This window comes from Gekko japonicus, unplaced genomic scaffold, assembly GCF_001447785.1.
Source record: "Gekko japonicus isolate JY-2015 unplaced genomic scaffold, Gekko_japonicus_V1.1 scaffold104, whole genome shotgun sequence".
Taxonomy (NCBI): Eukaryota; Metazoa; Chordata; class Lepidosauria; order Squamata; family Gekkonidae; genus Gekko; species Gekko japonicus.
In genome coordinates this window covers 1,696,166-1,716,298 of record NW_015176454.1, presented here as the reverse complement: position 1 = coordinate 1,716,298, position 20,133 = coordinate 1,696,166, and the positions used below count along the sequence as shown (strand labels likewise).

The window sequence follows — 20,133 nt, the reverse complement described above, 5'->3', positions numbered from 1 at the left end:
CCTCCGGTCCCCCGCTCCCTTCCCCTCCCCCACCACCCACTCCTGGGCCGGCAACTGGAGGCCGGGTCCCTTCCCCCCCCAGTCACTCCAGGGCCAGCAACGGGATGCAGAGGCCTCCGGCCGCCGCCGCCATTCCCCCACCCCCTCCCACCTTCACCCACTACTGTTTACCTTACCACCATCCAGCCTATGTGTTCATTACAGACCACATCTTTCTAGATCCCGTTGTATCGGTTTCACAACGGGCTTTTCTGCTAGTTCTTTACATATTCCAAGTTAGTCTGGATCTAGCAGACAGCTTCTTTTCTTGATAGACAGTGCACAGTTAAGCACGGAATTGTTTATTGTGCTGCTCTCACAACACCATAATGGTCCCAGGCAACAAACGGGGCAATCTACAACCTGGCTGAGCCAGACAGACGGGGAATGCAGACCAGACCCAGGACTGATCTCAGGAGGACATGCCGGGGGTGGGGGCTCTCACCTTAATGTCAAGGTGCAGGATGCCACGATGGTGGAGGTAGCTGATGCCCTCCAGGACTTGGCGCATATAGGAGCGTATCTGCAGGGGAAATAATCCAGAGGAAAAGTCATAGTCATAATCAAAAGAGACCTCATTAGCGTCACATATACTGACTAGGAAAAACTGGAGCCCTCCCCCAACTGTCATTACCATGAATGCCTCTGCTATATTTCCTTAGACCACCTACAACCCCTGCCTGAAAAACTCAATCTAGACGATGAGCAGATGATGAGCCTGCAGGGGCACTCACTTCAGATTCGCTCACAGAGGGCTTCCTTGCTATCCGCTCCAGCAGTTCTTCTCCAGTGCAGCTGCACACTCTGTCAAGGAAAAGAGCGTGCCCAAGGAAGCGACGGCACTCTCCAGTCTTGTGCATACTACAGGACTCTGAATGTGTGCTTGCACTGGTTCTTACTCATGTTGTTTGTTTCTTAATGGTGGCTAGGTGGACTGTTCTTGCTGGTCTTATTATGGTTTATGACAGATTAATCTATTGAAACTGTGGGGGGGAAGGATTTGGATATTTATCGTATATTAATCTACGTAAGGTACCCCAAGAAACCTTTGGGCTGAGAGACAGGATGAAAGCAAAGAAATAACTCCACAGACCAAGGCCCAAGGTCTTGTCTCTCCCTACGAGGTCCCACAGACAGAGGATACAGCTCCATGACAATGATGATGGCATTCCTCTTCTCAAAAGCATCGTGAAAGTAGACGATACGCTCGTGGTCCAGCTGAGCTAGGATGCCAAGTTCACGGCGTGCTGATTTCTTGGCTTTGGCACGGCAGGGGATGAACTTGGCCGCAAAGGCCAAACCAGAGCTCTTCTGAGTCACTCTCCGCACATATGAGAAGGCTCCCCTGGAACACGGCACAGACCATTGGGTGAGAAATCAGACTCCTTACTTCTCTGCTCAGCTGCCTGAAACGAAGTCACCTCACCCCTGCCTTGATGTTGACCCAGCTGGCCAAAAGGAAGGGGAGGGTGCGCAACAGTGAATTCTCCCGTGCAGGTGGTAGTGTGCTGGGAAAGTGAGGTGCATTTGTCTGGAGAAAAGGCTCATCCCTGAACACCCTCTATTCCTCACAAAGACTCTCTTTCTCACCATGAGCTGATGGAGAGGATGCCACTGAAGAGACTTTTCCCAATGTACCACATTAGCTGTTGGTAAAGGAGAGGGTCTGCCACAAAGATGCACAAGTGATCCGATGGGCAGCTCTACATCTCATGCAGATATAGTGGCCTAATGTGGAATTGCTGCCACAATCACCAGTCAAGTCACCTTATTGGGTGAAGCATCACCCATAGCTGTGGGAATACAGGCAAGTCCAGCTCTTGTTGGTGTTCCCCATGCAGGGTGACTGATAGGCATCTCAACGTACTCATATTTGTACACATAGAAAGGCAGGGAAGGGATACCACCACTGTCTCTATGTGTAAATTCCCCACATCTGTGGCTGCAGATTTCCTGTGCTGAGCACCTGACAGATCCAGGGATCCATAAGCTGCATGTCCCATGATATGGCCCATCACTGAATTCGTGTTTGACAATCTCACTCTAACTCCCACACATATCCTCCCACAGCAAGATGTACAGTAATTTCTTTGCAGATAGTGGGCCAATCTCCCCCCCCCCAATGTCCTAGCCCAGAATAGTCATCACCGATATTATTCTTCCCCATGGAGGACTCGTCCTTCCCACCTATTACCTGCTGATCTCCTCATGTACATCATAATAGTCAGCCAGGCGACGGGTTGTGTGTGATTCTTCTTCTGTCCGTGCAGCATCAGCATCTGGTACAGCTGGAGAGCAACAGGGAGTGGGGGTAACAGAAATGAAGAATATTTACAGGACAAGTCCTGCACCACCTGCCCCCTGCCATTTACAGTGACTAATGCACCTTTATATTTACTGGATCTGAACTGCCATTTACAGTGACTAATGCACCTTTAGAGCTGACTCCGAACAAATTGTGTTGCTATGATGTGATGAATTCCATGACTCCTCAATAGGAACTCAACTATCAGGGATTCTGGGGATTGAACAACGAACCTCATGATATGAGGCTGAGACATAGCTTAATGAGCTACTTTGGTCTGGGTGTAATTGAGCTTCAGAGATTTTCAAAACTAATAGGAATCTGCAATAAAGGCAGTATGACTGGCAGTATGAAACTCTGGACTGGGCAGGGATAAATACAAAAGTTTGGTGTAGTGGTTAAGTGCGCGGACTCTAATCTGGGAGAACCGGGTTTGATTCCCCACTCCTCCACTTGCACCTGCTGATGCGACCTTGGGTCAGTCACAAGCTCTGGCACAGCTGTTCCTGAAAAATAGCAGTTTGTGTCAGAGTTCTCTCAGCCCCACCCACCTCACAGGGTGTCTGTTGTGGGTAGGGGAAGGGAGAGGAGTTTGTAAACCGCTCTGAGACTCCAAGTGAAGGGCGGGGTATAAATCCAATCTCTTCTCTTCTTCTTCTAATCCATATACTACATACATGGGGCTGACATACCGCTATTGCAAGAGCAGTAGGGATACACATTTGTTTATAAAATAATAAAAATGGGGGGGGGATCACATTGGTTATTGTCATAATTATTAGGAAACTAATAGGAAAACTAAAGACATTCATTACTATATGTCATTCTTGCTGTCTAGTTTAGAGAGTTCAGGCAGAGTTCAAACGGGGAGAGAGTCAGAGATAACAAAACTGACAGGGATTTATTTATTTTTTGGTAGTTCCATTATCCAATATGTTCCCCCAGCTGGGTTACACTGAGACCTGTACTGCTTAGGGCTGTAAGTATAACACATACCTGGACGAACCACAAGCTCAGCCTTGCAAGACACTTCTCCAGCCAGGTTGCGTGCAGTGCATGTATAGACTCCGCTGTCTTGCTCTGTGGTGTTCAGGACAACCAGTGAGCATTCACTCTCTTCATACACGAAGCTCAGATGGTTGCTCTCAGTTAAGAGTACCTCATCCTATAGGGGATGTTTCATTAAGACAAATCACTCACAGGCATAAAGTTAAAGGAAAGATCTTTTATTGTGTTTTATTATATGGTCGATCTTGAGACCCCTGCCCAAGGCTTCCTAATCCTTTCTCCCAAATTCTTCCCCCTTTAGAACCTCTCCATTTAGTTCCATTACTCTTGATGCAATCTTGACAGTCCTTACCTGGGCCTTCCTGCCTTGGACAGCCCCTTGGACCTCAATGCTGCTGTTGACTGGTCAGAACTATCCGGCAGCAGCCCAGGAGGATGCAAGAGATGATCCTACACGTGTGCTTGGCCACTGGCCAGATCCGAGCCAAGGAGCCCCGCACAGGGGCCAATCAGCTCGGAGTCAGCTGGCCACGGCATCGCAGGGCAGGATGAGTCAGTCTGTGCTCGTCAGTGCTGGATCTGAACTGAGATCCTCTCCCTGGGCCGTTCAGTCTGGCAGTTTCTAGGGCCATTTCAATAGCCCAGTGCTATCTTGGATACAGGGGAGATTATGTCATACAAGCCCTGAAATACTTTCCACAACTCTGTGCCTGGCAGAGTAATTGGATAGCCTGTTGATCAGCATCAAAGTAGAGAATGTGCATGACCACTTCCAAGGATACTCCTAATTAGATCACAGCTGGCCAAAAAAAATTAGAGTAAGAATGGGATAAGACTGATGAGCATTAGCACCACGGAGAGGCATGGCCAAGACACAGGGGATCCAAAGGGTAGAACTGAGGGGCAGTGAGAGGGTGGGCATGGCAAGAAGTCGTACACGGAAGCTTAAAGTGTCCCTCAGGCCCAGGAAGCCCTGGACTTGGGCCCACACTCACCTTATACCACATGATGTCAGGAAGAGGTTTGCCCTCTACCACCACAGCAAACTGTGGTGTCTCACCCATCCCAACTTCAATGTCTTCCATGATTGATTCGAAGCAGGGTGCCTCTATTGAAACAGAGGAAGATCCATTCAGGTCCCTAAACCACTGAGTAAATGATCCAGCCTAGCTAACAATAGTTGCCTAGCCTGCTTCCTCTCATGGAGATCTCCAGTACTCTCCTAGTCTTATACAAAAGCCTTGGCTGCACCACCCCAAAGTGGCAGAAGCTTCTGTGCTGACAGACTGTCAGGGCCAGCCCGAGGTGTTACTGAGCCCTAGCCGAGGCCTCCTTGTGGCGCCTGAGCCCCCCAGGCGATGCCAACCTCCCGGTGGGGCCTGGAGACCGGAGGGGAAGGGGAGGGCACTGCCATTGCTCCTGCAGGCAAGCGTCGCCCAGAGACCAGGGGGGGGGAGGTCAAAGAGTTTTAAGATCCCTGTCCATCCGAGGGCTGTTTGGCCCACCGACGTCCAGCTTGGAAAGCCACCTGTGGGATCCCCCGCCGCAGCTGCTCCAGCCGCTGAGGACATCCCGGGCACGGGGCCGGGGGGCAAGGAGGAGGCGCTGCCGATGGGGCGAGCCCGCGGCAATGTCGGCTGGAGCCGGGGGGCCCAGCGCAGCTCCCTGGCCCTCCTCCTCCTCCGATGCCTCCTCCGCCACTGCCAGCACCCTGCAGGAGAGCCACCGCCACAGGTGGCAGTCCCGGTGGCGGTGGCGGGGAGGGCGAGGAGGAGGGGGGAGGCATAGTTTGGCGCCAGCTGCAGCCCATGGGAAGGACATCCCGGGCGTGGGGCGAGCCCGAGCCGACATTGGCCGGAGCCAGGGGGCTGAGCAGCGAGATGGCACCCAGAGGGAGAGCGCAGCTCCCCAGCCCTCCTCCTCCGCCACCAGCGCCCTGCAGGAGTTCCACCGGTGGCGGTCCCAGCGGGGAAGGCACGGGGGGAGGCACAGTTCGGCGCCAGCTGCGGCCCGCAGGAAGGACATCCCGGGTGCGGGGTGGTGGGGCGAGCCTGCGCCGACGTCGGCCAGAGCCGGGGGGGCTGAGCAGCAAGACGGCGCCAGGAGGGAGAGTGCAGCTCCCCGGCCCTCCTCCTCTGCCACCGCCCTGCAGGAGAGCCACCGGTGGCGGTCCCGGCGACTGTGGCAGGGGGGGCGCGGAGGGCGCAGAGGGGGGAGGCACATTTCGGTGCCAGCACCCTGCAGGAGAACAGTTTGGCACCCTAAGGGCCAGCCTGCGAATGCCTAGTTTGCCTAGCGGGTGAGCTGGCCCTGCAGACTGTGCACTCTCATGATGCATGTGTGCCTGAAGGAATGGCTGAAAAGCACATGAAACAGAAAACTTGCTGAAGCTCAGCAGGTCTGGATCTGGCCAGCACCTAGATGGCAGGCCTCCCTGGGAACTTAATATTCACCACCCCAAGTCCCATGGTGGAAAAAATGTTCGGATATAGATCAAATAAATAAATAAAGATTGTGGCTTGTGTAAAAAGTCTTGCTCACTGATTATGAGAAGGCTTGAGGTGAATAGGTGAGTCTCTAACTCCATAGATAAGGATTTGGAGCAGGCTCCTTTAGGGGACTCCTTGTTCTCAGAGCCAAGACTAAGCATGCAGGCGGAAGGGGGGTGGGGTTCTGAGCATCCCATACCTGCCAGCTCCAAGCTGATGAAGCAGTGGTCATACCCATGCTGGTTGCTCACCTCGCAGGTCAGTTCCCCCACATCCCCCTTGCCAACCTGGAAGAACCGCAGTGAATGCTGGTCATCGTCAGGCATGCTCATCTCCCAGTTGGGGTCACCATCTTTTATCACCACACCAGACCTGGGAGAGATGGAGAAGAAAAGGATGGAGGGGAAAGCCAAGAATGGCTGTCACTGTACTTCCTGGTGCTGCAATCCCTGCATAGCCATCTGCTGTTTGCTGCTTTGCATTACTAGTAAGAAGGAGGGAGGCTATGGGGAAAAGATCAATGAAATCACAAACAAATCTGTAGTTAAAGCACGTGAATTAAATGCAACAATAATGATATAGAAAGCAAAGTCAATAATAATGCCAAATTCATATATACATTATTGTAGAATCACAAACATAATAAAGAGGAGGAGGAGGAGGAGGAGATTGGATTTATACCCCGCCCTTCACTTGGAGTCTCAGAGCGGCTTACAAACTCCTTTCCCTTCCCCGCCCCACAACAGACACCCTGGGAGGTGGGTGGGGCTGAGAGCTCTGACACAAACTGCTCTTTTTCAAGAACAGCTGTGCCAGAGCTTGTGACTGACCCAAGGTCACATCAACAGGTGCAAGTGGAGGAGTGGGGAATCAAACCCGGTTCTCCCAGATTAGAGTCCGCGCACTTAACCACTACACCAAACTGGCCCTGAAGAGCAATTATTCAAAAGTGAGTGGTAACAAACTCAACCCCACAATAAGTCACAGCATATCTCAAAAGAGACACTCAGCTCAGGTTCCTGTAGCAACACAGCGGCTGCGGAGAATGGCTTTTACAAAATACAGGTGAGTTAAAAAGGGGTTGGAATGCCACCGTGGGGGGGGGGGAAGGGTTCCTTCCTCCCCCCCCCAAGCCATTTTCTTGAGCCACAACAGCAATGGGGCGAGCTATTTCACCTTTCTTGCTGCTCCACATGCACAGAATACTCCCCATGGAGCAGCAAAAATGGGGCCTGTTTTGGCTCTCCTTTATTTTTAATAGCTATTCCCTGCAGCTGCTGTGTGGCTGAGGAGAAGCTGAGTTGGGTCTGGGTTCTTTTAAAGCTCTTTTAAAACTCTTTAAAACATGAATGTGTAGATCCCTTCAGGGATATTGAATTTAAAATTTTGAATTAGATCATTGTAACTCACCCTGAATAAAAGCAAAATGCAGACCGATTTCACCCAAGAGCTGCCTCAAAAAACAGGATCACGAAACCGCGGGGGAAATCGGGCGAAGCCGCAGGTCAAAATGCGGCCGCGCAGCTTCAAGTGGGAATTTGACCAATAGAAGCGGGGCAAAGGGAGGTGCGACCACGGCACAGCTCTTGTGTGAAATCGGTCGCAGACATAGCCAAGAGCTCTCTCTGCAGCCTGCTCTGGGGCATAGTTCTCTCCGTCCCTCCCCAAGCACAGGCAACAGCTGACATCATGACAAGTCATAACTGTCCCTTTAATACCACTTTAATTTGGCATTGTACCCAACAACATGCCAGGGGGATAGTGAGCTGGATATAGGAGTGTTTCTTGGGGTTGTCCTACCTTCTCCAGATGACAGCCGCCTCTGCGTGGTTGAGGGTTACAGTGATGCAGATGGGTTGCCCTTCTACGGCATAGACCACATCTGGTTTGTCCAGGATCATGGGGGCCTCTTCTAGGTACGGGCCTGCAAGCACAGCCACCACAGCAATCAATTGGCAGGGGGAAGATGGGATTTCCAATGATCCCTTTCTGGCTAGATTCTCTGGGAGATCATTGATCTGGGATCCTGACATGGGTGATTTTTTCCAGAGGTTGTTCCTGCATATTTACTGATCTGTTGCATTTAATGAGTGTGGCAGAATTTGGGGTTCAATGAGCCTGGGCCTATGCTATGTAGGTTTTGCTATATCTGACTTTGGTTTCTTGGTCCAGAAATCCCATAAACCTTTGCTGTTTTGCTGGCAGCCTAGGCATAAAAACGAAAGCCTTACCATACCTTTGCCTGGATTCACATTTCATGGCCTTCAAAGCGTAAACATGTCTGTCTAGGTCTTTTTGACATTGCAGTTAATAAACTATATCTAGGTGAAAGTTCATACTAGCAGAAGTTCATCTTAAGATGGGCTGGTATTTAGTAAGTTTGGTATATTTTAATTAACTCCTCCTTTGATTCCTATTGGTTGATTTTAAAAAGGAGGCTTTGGGCTTTGTTCAGGGCTGCTTGGCCAACACCCCACCTGGGCTTGAGTGGGGTCCTGGACTGGTCCACAGTCCAGGAATACCTTGTTCTTTCTGAAGTGTACACTATATCAGGTACTGGGATTTTTCTATATGCTATTGGGTACCGATGTTAAATATATGCTTCTGAGTTTTACTTGTGTATGCTTTTAGAGTTAATACTTTCATTTTAAGGCAACTGTTCTCGCTGTGTTTCTTTTCTTTCCCGCTGGATGCCTGAGTTCCCTAGCCAGACTCCACCCACCCATAGAAAAGAACCCTAATGGGGTTGGGGATCCCTGGAAGAGGCCTGGACCCCTAAAATTCCCCTACAGTGAGTAGGCCATACCTCTAGAACTATGGTAAACTTTTTGCTAAATGGGCTTTAATATGCATTCTACCACAATGAGCTCAGCATGAGATCACCTTGGAAGATGGTGTGGAAGCTTCAGTTAGTAAAAAATGTGACAGCAGGTTAATGACTTAAGTGGTATTTACAGAACCACTTACTCCCATATGAGTCAGCATAAGAACATAAGAGATGCCAATGTCAAACAGTCTCTCAAACTCCCAAAACTCTACTCTGACAGGTGTAGATACTCAGTCTAACCTCTCTCTCTCATCTATATAGCCACACAGGCTCTTTGTCTTATTCACACAGAATAGACTCGAAACTCATATTCACAAAGACTAAACTGTTTGTTTTATTCACACAGAATAGACTGAAAAACTCCCACAGTCACACAGACTAAGCTCTCTCTTCAAACTTTACACTCAGAATCCCCCTCCTAGACACCCCTCCTCCCACACTCTCAGTCATCAGCCAATCACATCACACTTGTGTCCCTCTATCACTCTTCTTACATTACTGCAGTCAAACTAAACATTTAAAGAAACACACACACCAAAACATGAAATCATTACAGAAGGCGTTTATGGCCGCTTGCCATGGGATCTGGACAAATGATGACAAGGGTTGGACTTTTAATCTTTTGTACTATAACTTAAGTAAACTCCAAAGACTTATTATTAAAATAGTGTAGAAAGGAGCAAGAGGTTAAAAATGCAACATTTTCTTCTCTCATGATTCCTCTGATGCAAATCACCCACTTTGGAGGGCACTTTGCAAATAATAATAATAATAATAAAGTGGGCCATTTGGGTTTATTTTAAACATGGCAGCGGCAGCAGCATAATATATAGTTTGCCCCTTAGGCTTCCTTGCCTCCACTCACATCTCCTTTCACGTCTTTTCTTTCTCATACCATCAGATACCGCTCAGGAGACCAGACTACAACACACAAATAAACTGTCCTTGGGCCTGACCTTTTCTTCCCATCCACCACAGTAATTGCTTGTGGTGTCATTTACCCTCAGTTGTAACTGGAGGGGAGGGCTGCTTCCCTTCCATTTCCCTCCTCCCAATCACTTCCACCTTTCCCCTTTCTCGACTGTGATGCCGTCTTACCACGGTCAAGGAGCTGCACAGGGTCACTGGGAGGAGAGGGCTTGCTGTTGGCTTTGGCTGTTGTCGTCAGGACACGGAACAAGTACCGGATACCTTTGGTCAGAGCCAGAATGGTATAGCTGGTTTCACGCACGCCCGTAGCAAAAACAGTCCAGTGGCTGGTGCCCAGGATCTGCTGCTGGAGGGTGTAAGTGACAGAGGCAGGATCTGTAGAGAAGAAGAGGGGTACTCCAATACTAAGCCAAGGAGGGTCTGGACAATGTGCTCACAGTTAGGACTTCGTTGCCATCAGGGGTCGTTTCATAGAAAAAGAGCTAGGGGAACTCATTAGCATATGCCACACCCCCTGACACCACCGGAAGTGTGTCATAAGGCCACACCCCCTGAATGTGCTCGCCCACTTCGGGAGAGGGGATGCCCGCTTCGGGAGAGGGGATCAAAGTGTAATACAAGCCTCCTCCGAGACTTGATCACACCAATCTCAACTCTCTCTTGGGTCTTGATGCCTGCCAGTCATTCCCCCTGCCTGGGGGAAGCCACAATGGACCAAAATACTGTCCAAACTGCTGTAAGGAACACCCGCCCACTCTGAGCAGTCACAGGGTGTGTCAAATCGCCATTTTATCCCGGCTGGAAGCAGGGGACGAGGCTTTGTCATGTGCCCCGCCCCCTGCCCCTCCCCCGGGGGAACGGCGATCCCCCACGATCCCCCCCGAATCGACCCCTGGTTGCCATACTTGACTCCCTGTTCTGCCCCTCTGCAAATCAGCACTTCAGTGGTGGAGCAATGGAAAATTTCAGCCTATAGGATCAGCTGACAACGCCTCTTGTTCTGCCCCTGATGCTACATGACCTCTTTGCTTATAGCTTCGTTAACAATCCCTTTATTGGATGTCATTTTCTCAGTAGAAACAATAGCCAGGGCTGTGTTTGTATGCTGTGATTCTATAGGGAAAGTGTGGAACGTGGTCTTGGGCACAAAAATATTCTATAATTTGGTGAAGAATCAAACTAGTTTCTAGTCTTTATGGCTGTGGAGGTATAGTTGGGAGAACGGAGGCTCTGCCTACTGCAATTTCCGAACCAAGAAAAGCAGCTGAATAAGATTTCTGGTGGTCAAGAATGAGTCATGAGTGACCTGCACGGTCCCTTCCAATGATGAGCTGAATGAGAAGAAAAAGATGTAGAGCACTGCAGAATGAGTTGTATATAACAAAGGAAATTGTGTGGCTTCACTTTAATCAGAATGATTTATACAGGTTGCAGGATTCTATTTTGCTGGGTGAGAATTTAAATTTTTTTTAAGTGAAGAGGACAGCCCTGACAATGACCAGCCAGTGGTAATATGAATACACTTTCCAATTAAGTTATGCAAATGTGTAATGCCTCTTTATCTGCCAGCAGTATATAGACTTAGTGGTTTGAACAAAATGCCAATGGCAGCTATTGATCTATTTGCAATCAAAGCACCACACTGTGCACACACCAGTCCACCACACACACCCAATGTCTTCTCCCTCTCTTTTGTGTGCGTGTGCACACAAACACACACACAGGCCATCCTGGCCCTGCTTACCAATAGTGGAGTCCAGCCACTTGGGCTTGTTCCATTGCAGTGTGACAGCTCGGCCAGTGATAGTAGCTATGGTGGGTGGCCCATCTGGGGGAGTAGGTACCACATCTACAAAAGCCAGACATAGGGGCAGAACATTTGTGGTGATCAAGATCTGAGCATGACAATTGGTTGCAGCTTCCTGTTGAATGTATATTGGTGGCAAATTCAGGTTTGCTGCCATTTAATGTGGAAATGGCATTGAAATTGCACACGCTAGTGTTCTAGTGATGTGGCAGCAGCTCTGTTGTCTGCCTTTTTTGCACTTGGGTCTCTACATGAAAGAGTCATTCTCTGTCCCTGTTCCCACTCATAGCCACAGGGTAGCAACGCATATCCCCCCCTATACAACCCCCCCCTAAAACCTGGGAGCAGCCAATGAAGTTGATGGACATAGTTTCAGGATGGACAAAAAGAAGTACTTTTTGACCCAATAAATACATTGTAGAATTTACTGGAAGTGGATGCAATTATGGCCATCATTATGAAGTAGATCAGACTGATTCATGGAGATTAGGTCCATCAATGGCTACTAGCCATAATTACTAAAGGAGGCCTCCCTGTCCAAAGGCAGTAACTCCCTGTATCCTAGTGCTAGGAGCTGACAGCAGGGGAAGGCCTTGGCCTCTATGCTCTGTCTGTTGGTCCTCCAGGATTGACCACTGTATGAACCAGGATACTGAGCTAGACGGATCACTGATCTGATCTCGCAGGGCCCTTCTCATGTTTTTATGTTATATTCTTACAGAAGATGGTGCCTTGACACAGGCACTTGTGACATCTTTCATTCCACACCCATGCTGTTCTGGAGGACAACAATAAAAAACGTTAGAGTGATATTCCCTACATCTGAGAAGGTGGATACGCAGGCAGTGCATGCTGGTGCTGAATAGTTCTCTACTCCCACAAGTCCTTACCTGTGACATAGAGGTGTGCATAGCAGGTGGCCTTGCCCACTTTGTTGGCAATGACGCTTTTATAAACCCCAGCATGGGCATGGCTGACAGAAACGAAAACCAAGCGGTGTACATCCTTGTCTACAAGGGACAGTGGAGGATGGGAGAATGGGAGGGAGGGAGGGAGGGAGGAAGGGAGGGACAGAGAATGGTGTTACAATCTAACTTTTGAGGAAAAGCCAACTGGAGCAGAGAGACACCGGCATGCTGCTAAGGGGGGTGTGGTACAGTAGGGGGTTTTTTACAGATGCTGTCATAAGATCATTCGTTCTCACAGATAGATGTGGGTGGGGATGACTGTCGGGGCACGGGTTCCAAGTTGCACTCCTGCCTACCAGGATCCCAGTTCCTCTCAGGGGTGACCCTACCAGGGAGCCAGATGAAGTAGCCGCCACAGACAATGGTTCTGGAGTGCCATCGAGGGGGTCACAGATGAAAACAGATCTATCTGATCCACTGGGAAGTTCTCATGCTGACGCCTCACTGAACTAAATGGGGACTGCTCAAGAGCCCGGCTCCTGCCCCCTTTCGTGGAACTTGCAGGGGAAAATGTCTGGTGGAATGCTCCCAACTTAATTATCGAAGGGTGGTACCATTTGGATAGTCCACATCAAGCGTTAGTGTGTTATGGGTTGGCCCTGCCTTCTCTCAGTTGGGACTGTGGGAGAGTGACTGAGTAGGTGGCCCAAGCACCAGCGGGTGCTCTTGTATGCCGGTTCCCATATGTACATGGGAAACCCAAAGGATGAGGCATACACTGCATCATTCTTCGGTCATCTGTGCTCTCAACGCGCCGGCCATTGTGGAACCAGGTGATGGAAGGGTAGGGTAGCCCAGCCACTTGACACTCTAGAACAGCCTCCTTGGATTCTACCACGTCCAGGTCATGCAGTGGCCGCAAGAAGTCAGGCATGGTGAAACGCTCGACTTCACTCTCTCCTTGTTCTGGCTCCTCCGGAATAGATGGCATCTTCTCCAGCTTGGAGCTGCCAGGAGAAAGGAACAGAAGAAGGATCTAAACTGCAGCATGTAGCCCAGCCACGGACCTGTCCCACTCACAGGGTTCCCACTGCCTACATAGTGTGGTCAAAACTACAGGTACAATAATCCACCCCTACCCTCTGGGCACAGGAAAAGCCAGTTCCCTGAGTAGACCATGACCATGCTTCACAGGAGGCCACAGGCAAAGTTTTAAATAAAATATACACCAGAACTGGTAGAAAAGAAGTTTCCTGCCAATGCATCCCAGGATAAAATAGAACAAGGCAAAAGAATTTGGAAGCCCTTCCATGGTTAAGAATGGGAAATAAAACCTTCCAAATGGGACTATAAGAACATGAAACAGACTTGGATTATAATTATATAAAGTCATTGCAAGAAGACTATACCAGGACAGACTTATCCCGTAGGAGAAGAGTGGGCACTGGGCTGGGGAGAGTGTATCTCAGCCACTTTGGAAGCAAATACAAGTAACAAATAATACAGAACTCAACCAGGCAAAGTCAGCCATGGAATACATTTTTCACAGCTTTGCAAAGAAACAAATTTAATAATCTACTACAGGAAACCTGTCAACCCTGAACTACAGCCTATTTAAGCAGTAGGAAGGAATCAGGAAGGAATTTTCCTCCAGGCCAGATTGGCCCAGGGATCCTGGAAGTTTTTTGCCTTCCTTTGGGGATAGAGCAAGAATCACTGGGAGAGGGAGGGGGTAGTTGTGAATTTTCTGCACTGTGCAGAGGGTTGGACTAGATAACCCTTGGGGTCCCTTCTTTCCGTGTTTCTGTTCTACAGCTATAGCTGCTGCTGCTCCTGGTTGCATTAGATTTTGGAATATTGCTTAGAAGCCACAACACTGCAATCACTGTCCCTAGTTACAACAAATAACAATATTTGTCTTTAACAAAAACAGTGTTGCTGTGCAATCAAACAAACAATTGTCAGGATAATACTTTGTGTTGTCCTAGAAAGCCAAATAACTGTGTTTACACATCTGGGATATATGTAATTCTCTTTAACAAGTGATTAACTTTCCTGGTCCTTTCTGATGTTACATGTAATCAGTTCAATTGGCCTTAATATGAAATGTCTGTTTTGTTTTGCTAATGTCCCTGATTTTAAGCATGCTAATTATAGTAGCTCTTCATCAGACCATCTGTGCTCCAAAGAACATTTCCAAAACTTGGAACTGGATGACTCAACAGAGTCCCCGGAGGAAGACCGTGGTGCTTGAAAGCAAATCCAAGTCCAGAAGGGGCGCAAGTTAGCACTCTATCTGACCATGGTTCCCAAAGGTCCCCAAGACACCGTGTGCATGTAAGCTGCACAAGGCTCATTAGTGGGGCAAGAAGCCAAGACGTTCCACAGAACTGCCCATGGGTCTGGGGACAATGATGAGAGCGGCAGCCGGGCTTGGTTCTCATGACTCCCAGAGACAGGAGTGTCCTTCCCAAACAGAATCACTGTGTCTCTCTCTCATGAATAGGGAGGGGGACATGGCTACTGCTCATTTACAGGTGCCAGATCAGCATGTCTGAAACACGTTAAGTATTACATATGGACGATTTCTTTGTTTCTTAAGGCTGAGCTGGGGGTGGGGGAGAGAGATAACTGGGAAGCCAGAAACTAAAGGCAGCCCTCCCTCAAACATATTGACCTTCTAAAAAAAGTTTTAAATGGTTCAGATCTTTTTTTAAAAAATGGTTCAGATCTTTAATATACTTCAGAATAGGCTGCACCAAGGTGTGGTGTGAACTGAATCAGGAGTCCGTAGATACCCTGGCATAGTCAACGCAGCCCTGCCCTGAAGAGACTCCAAGGGCCCACAACACATCCAGCTGTACCCTGCCATTGAATGAGGCTGAAAAGCAATTGGCACAGTCAGCCCTCCCTCCCTCCCTCCCCTCCCTCCCTCCTTACACTCACATCTGGGAACTAGCCGCAGGGCGTGGCTCCTCCACATACAGCTCTGCGGTGCACTCAGCCCGGCCGTGCTTGTTGCTGGCACTCACCCCATACTGACCCTCATCCTCAGAGCTCACGTGTAGGAGGACCAATGAGTGCAGCCCCCCATCTTGCTGCAAGCGTGTGGTTTCCCCTTCTTGCACAGGCTGGCCTGCATCAGACATACAACAATAAGAGCCTGGCCCAGGAGAAATGCAAGCACATAGACGACTTGTATGACAGGGAGACCCCAACAGTCAGACAGGGCCTGGAATGGAGATCTCTGGCCTTTGGGAAGGGAAGGAGAGAGCCCAAGAGGAAGATGTGACTGCCTGGGGGTGAAATGCCCTTGCACACTGCCTGCAACCCCTTGAGGGAACCGTGGGCAACTGAGCCCTCCGCAGCCTTCTTTCTTTGGATTTCCAAGACTGCCATGAGCAAGAGAATAGCATCAGTTTTCAGTCAGGGCTCTTTTTGTAGAAAAAGCCCAGCAGGGACTCATTAGCATAACAGGCCACACCCAACAGCAGAAACTCATTAGCCTATTAGGCCACACCCCATGTCTTCCCTTGACTTGCCCAGGTGCCCCACGGCTGCGGGATGCCTGGCAAGCCGGTCCTTAAATGCCTCCCCGATCCTTCCAGGACTCCCCCGGCCCCCCCGCCTTGGGGTCACTCTCCAGGCCTTCCCTCTGTAGCCAGGCACGCAGAGGTTTTAGCTGTAGTGGGCGTGGCCAACTCTGAAGCCAGCCGGACCTCTGCTCCTGTGCGTTCCTGCCCAAAAATAGCCCTGAGTTTTCTTTATTATTGTTATTGTTATTGTTATTGTATTATTTATTATATTTATACCCCGCCCATCCTGCGAACAGGCTCAGGGCGGCTCACAAAAGCGGTACAAAGTACCTAGATACATAAAACCAATAAAACATTTAAAAATAAACATTTTTTTAAAAGTCTTTTGTATCTCCAGATTTCATTAGAAAGAATGGGGGCAATTACCAAAGTGAGTCCAGACGACAGTCGGTGGGGGTTCCCCACTAATCTTGCAGTCCAGCCGCGCAGTCCGTCCCTCCACCACGGCCACCGTTTCCAATTTGCGGGTGAAGAGAGGCTGGCGTGACGGCCACACTGTCAGCTTGGCACTGCAGGTCAGCTCATCTGTAAGTCACAGGGAATGGTCAGCTATCTGTACAAGGCCAGGGACACTCTTCTCCCCGCGGCCTTGACAAGTAGCTAACGGTTGGTGACCTGAACATGTCCTAGGGGCATGGTCACAATATTCCTCCTGGGTCCTAATATCCCTAGTTCTGCACTCAAGAGCAACCTGGCACACGGAACTGAAGCAGGCAAGACTTTTCTCATCACTGTATCTCCATGCTATGAAAAGGGTCATCCTACAAAAGTTCTGAAAGGCTTGTTTGTCTCCATGTAAGGCTCACACTACTATCTCATCACACATTGTGAAGTTTACAAGCTGGGCTTGGGTTTCCCCCCACCTTTTCAGAATACAACACAGTCACACATGGGTTGAGGACTGTCTTCACTTCCTGCACGTGTTAAGGTCTGATTAGAATCAGGAATATGGTCCTGTGGAGAAGGGGCTTCAGCCTTTACCCCTGCACCAGTTTCCCAGCCTGAAAGAGTCCCGAGTGGGTGCTATTGGGCCTGCTGGGGAAGCCTTGCGTGTCCCAAGGTTTCCACAAATAGCACCCCCCCCCCCAAGATTGTTTCAGGTCAGGGAAACAGCACGGAGAGGGAGGTTTAAGTCTTTTCTCCCTCCCTGCACACCTTTGTCCCAAGCTGAATTGGGCCTGCCCACACTGGGAGACACAGATTCCCAGAACTGTCAACACAACCTGGCAACGGAACTGAGGAAGGTGGGTCTGTGGTCAGGCCCCCTCAGCTATGAAACTCGCTGGATGACTTTTGGCCGGTCATTCACTTATAGGATTGTGATGAGGATAAAACGGAGGAAAGAAGAATCCTCTGAGCTTTTTGAAAGAACAGCGAGATGAAAACTCGATTTCCTAAAATGTACACATCTGCTATGACCGCAGCAGGTGGCATTAGATTAGCTTCTTTCTCTCAGCCACCCATGTACCATATGGATACAACACCAAATTAAATACATGAGTGGATCTCCCATCTTTAAAGCATAAATAGCCATGGGGAGAGGAGAAGATGCAGATCAGGACCATGGTGTGCTGTTTTTCCTGTGCTGTTTTCCTCAGCTCAGTTTCCCCACTGTGAGCTGCTGCTTGCCTGAAGAAGGCGGGGAAGCATAAAGCTCTGTATGGGTACCTCATTTTCATCTGCCACCAGTTAGCAGTTCTGGGGTCAGAACCAAGGACAGAAAAATGGCATGCGAGAACCCCTCCTCCCCATGTTATGGCCTCAGTCTAGCTTCCTGAGACTGCTGTGGGCACTTTTAAAAACCTAAAATCACACAGTTCGCCTACCACATAGGGCTGTGGTGAGGATAACCAAGACTAGGTACGTGAAGAGCAACAAACTGTGAAGCACTGTAGAAATGCTAAGTATTACCAGTATGGACCATGACCTGAAAGGGTATGTTTTGATGTATGTATACATACAAAGTGTACAACAGACAAAAATATGGACCCAGTTTTTTGGGAAATAATGCTTTTACAATCTATTTCCGTCCAATTAAATTCTAAGCTCTCACCTCCTAGCATTTCTAAGTTCTAACCTCCTAGCATCATCCAGGAAGACGGTATTTAACAGCTTCACTGCACAGTGCCCCCAATCACCGCACTCTTGGAACCTGTCTGTTTCCTGCCTCCTAATTGATTTACTGCCTGGGACAGAGAGATCCTTTCCTGGGCAGAAGAGGAAAGGAAACTGACGTCAGGCAGGTCAGACCAGAACCATAAAGAATGAGAATGAGAGCGAGGAGAGTAATTGTCCACACACTCCGCTGTAAAAACTGAAGCCACACAGAGAAGGGGAGGCTGCTAACATAAAAATGTTACATGGAAGCTGTCTTTTTGCTGCTTTCCCAGTGTAAGGGATAGGTATTGATTGGGAAATTTGGGGAATTCATCATCAATATTCTATAATAAGAAGTATTAGAGCCTGCTTTTAGAAGCTAGAAAGTAGCACGCACAAAGGATGAACTCTGCTATAAAGTTCATTTGTAAGAAATGCGCTTACACAGCAGGATGCGATCCATCACGAGGTAGACATCTATAGGAACATACTTTTTGATAAGGATAGCAAACCAGGAGGTAATAAATATCTACTCTGTCATGGGAGGACCATACAAGGTATAGCGTCTCAATTATGTTTGCAGATGGAAAGCACCTGGTTTTCGCTCCATAGATGACCATAATTAGGAGGAAGCATGTACATATATGGAATTAAACGAACAGGAAAAGGAATGGCTTAATGAAGGATTTAATTAAAACAAACAAAGGCGGGACTAGGGAGAAGAGGCGTAGCGATTGAGATTGTAAATTTGTTAGCCAATTAACTAATAAACAGGACTTTTTGCGCTCGTGATAGGGCATTAGAGCTTGTATATGTGAATTAGGCGATTGTATAAAAGCTGTAGGAGCTGCGGTGGCTCAAGTGGTTAAGACGCGGAACTGCAGGCTGTGGAAGGTCAGAAGTTCAGCAGTTCGAGACCCGAGTTGCCGCATGATGGAGTGAGCTCCCGTCTCTAGTTCCAGCTCCTGGCAACCTAGCAGTTCGAAAGCAAGAAATTGCAAGTAGATAAATAGGTACCCCTTCGGTGGGAAGGTAACAGCTTTCCGTGCGCCTTGGTGTGGCCACATGACCACGGAAATGTCTTCGGACAGCGCTAGCTCTTCAGCTTTGAAATGGAGATGAGCACCACAACCCTAGAGTCGGACTCGACTGGCTTTCAAGCAAGGGAACCTTTACCTTTACTTTTTATAAAAGCTGTATGTAACCACAGGACTATGAAGCCCTTGGCCTGAGTTTCTGAGCTCAGGCTGGGTTTCCCTGATGTGCACCAGATAAAGTAAAAGATCTTTATACTACCTCCACTTTGATTTCTGCCTGATTTCTTTATGGGGCAAAATTTATTGCCCTGGAGCAAAGGTTATTGTTTCTAACACCAGTACAAGCTGATGCACTGAGAGGCCAAAATGATTCATTTCATACACACAGCATTTAATAACTTCATATCAGAAATCTAAACTTTGGACAATATAATGAATGCTCTATTTCATTTCTAATGGCACCTATTGTCACTTCCCTCTTACCTTATGCCTTCCCAGATTACCCTAATTTTTCTCTCTTGATACTTTTTCTTCTTTGCCTGTCTAGATAATGGAATCAAAGTGCTGTTTTGTGTCAAGACATACAGAATTAAGGTGAACTTTCCTGGACCATCTGTAATGTGGACTGGGGTATTCTGGCACCAACTTTCACAAGGAACTTGCCAGTCAAGAATCAGGGTACAAGTGAAATGACAGTAAAGAGACCTTTATCTTCTTCCCACAACCAACTGTCCCTCTGCTGCCCCCATCAGTCCCCTCGCCTGAGGCTACAAACGCTTTCGTTTGCACCTAGCCCTCTGCTTTTATCCCTGCACTGCTCTCCTGTACTGTCTTGCAAACACAGAGCTGCATTTGCGCACATAGATGCAGGCTAAATGGCTTGCATTCATCTGCTACGATTTGTGTTTTAAACCAGACCCCACTACCACTGCCCCGTTGAAACAAGAAAGGTGATTGCCAGTGGTGAAACAGGGAAGAAGAAAGAGGAAGGTGACAAGTGAAGATATTCTGGCCATAAGTAAGTGCTCAGCCCACCCTGAAATTCTGGGGTAGCCAGAATGAACTCCAATGACAGGTTCCAGACGGGACT

General features: G+C 48.7%; 1 protein-coding gene across 1 annotated transcript in view; it reads right to left on the bottom strand.

Moving 5' to 3' along the window:
* SPEG (SPEG complex locus) overlaps nt 1-20,133 on the bottom strand; it is a 186,536-nt gene that overhangs the window by 44,784 nt on the left and 121,619 nt on the right. The window contains exons 11-24 of the mRNA XM_015426902.1: nt 16,276-16,434; nt 15,260-15,449; nt 13,091-13,320; nt 12,296-12,415; nt 11,343-11,447; nt 9,767-9,973; nt 7,642-7,765; nt 6,041-6,213; nt 4,348-4,460; nt 3,341-3,509; nt 2,234-2,327; nt 1,184-1,384; nt 774-834; nt 485-562 (exon numbers count right to left, since the gene is read on the bottom strand). Coding sequence (XP_015282388.1) covers nt 485-562; nt 774-834; nt 1,184-1,384; nt 2,234-2,327; nt 3,341-3,509; nt 4,348-4,460; nt 6,041-6,213; nt 7,642-7,765; nt 9,767-9,973; nt 11,343-11,447; nt 12,296-12,415; nt 13,091-13,320; nt 15,260-15,449; nt 16,276-16,434 — 2,024 coding nt within the window. The remainder of the gene's footprint in view (nt 1-484; nt 563-773; nt 835-1,183; nt 1,385-2,233; nt 2,328-3,340; nt 3,510-4,347; nt 4,461-6,040; nt 6,214-7,641; nt 7,766-9,766; nt 9,974-11,342; nt 11,448-12,295; nt 12,416-13,090; nt 13,321-15,259; nt 15,450-16,275; nt 16,435-20,133) is intronic.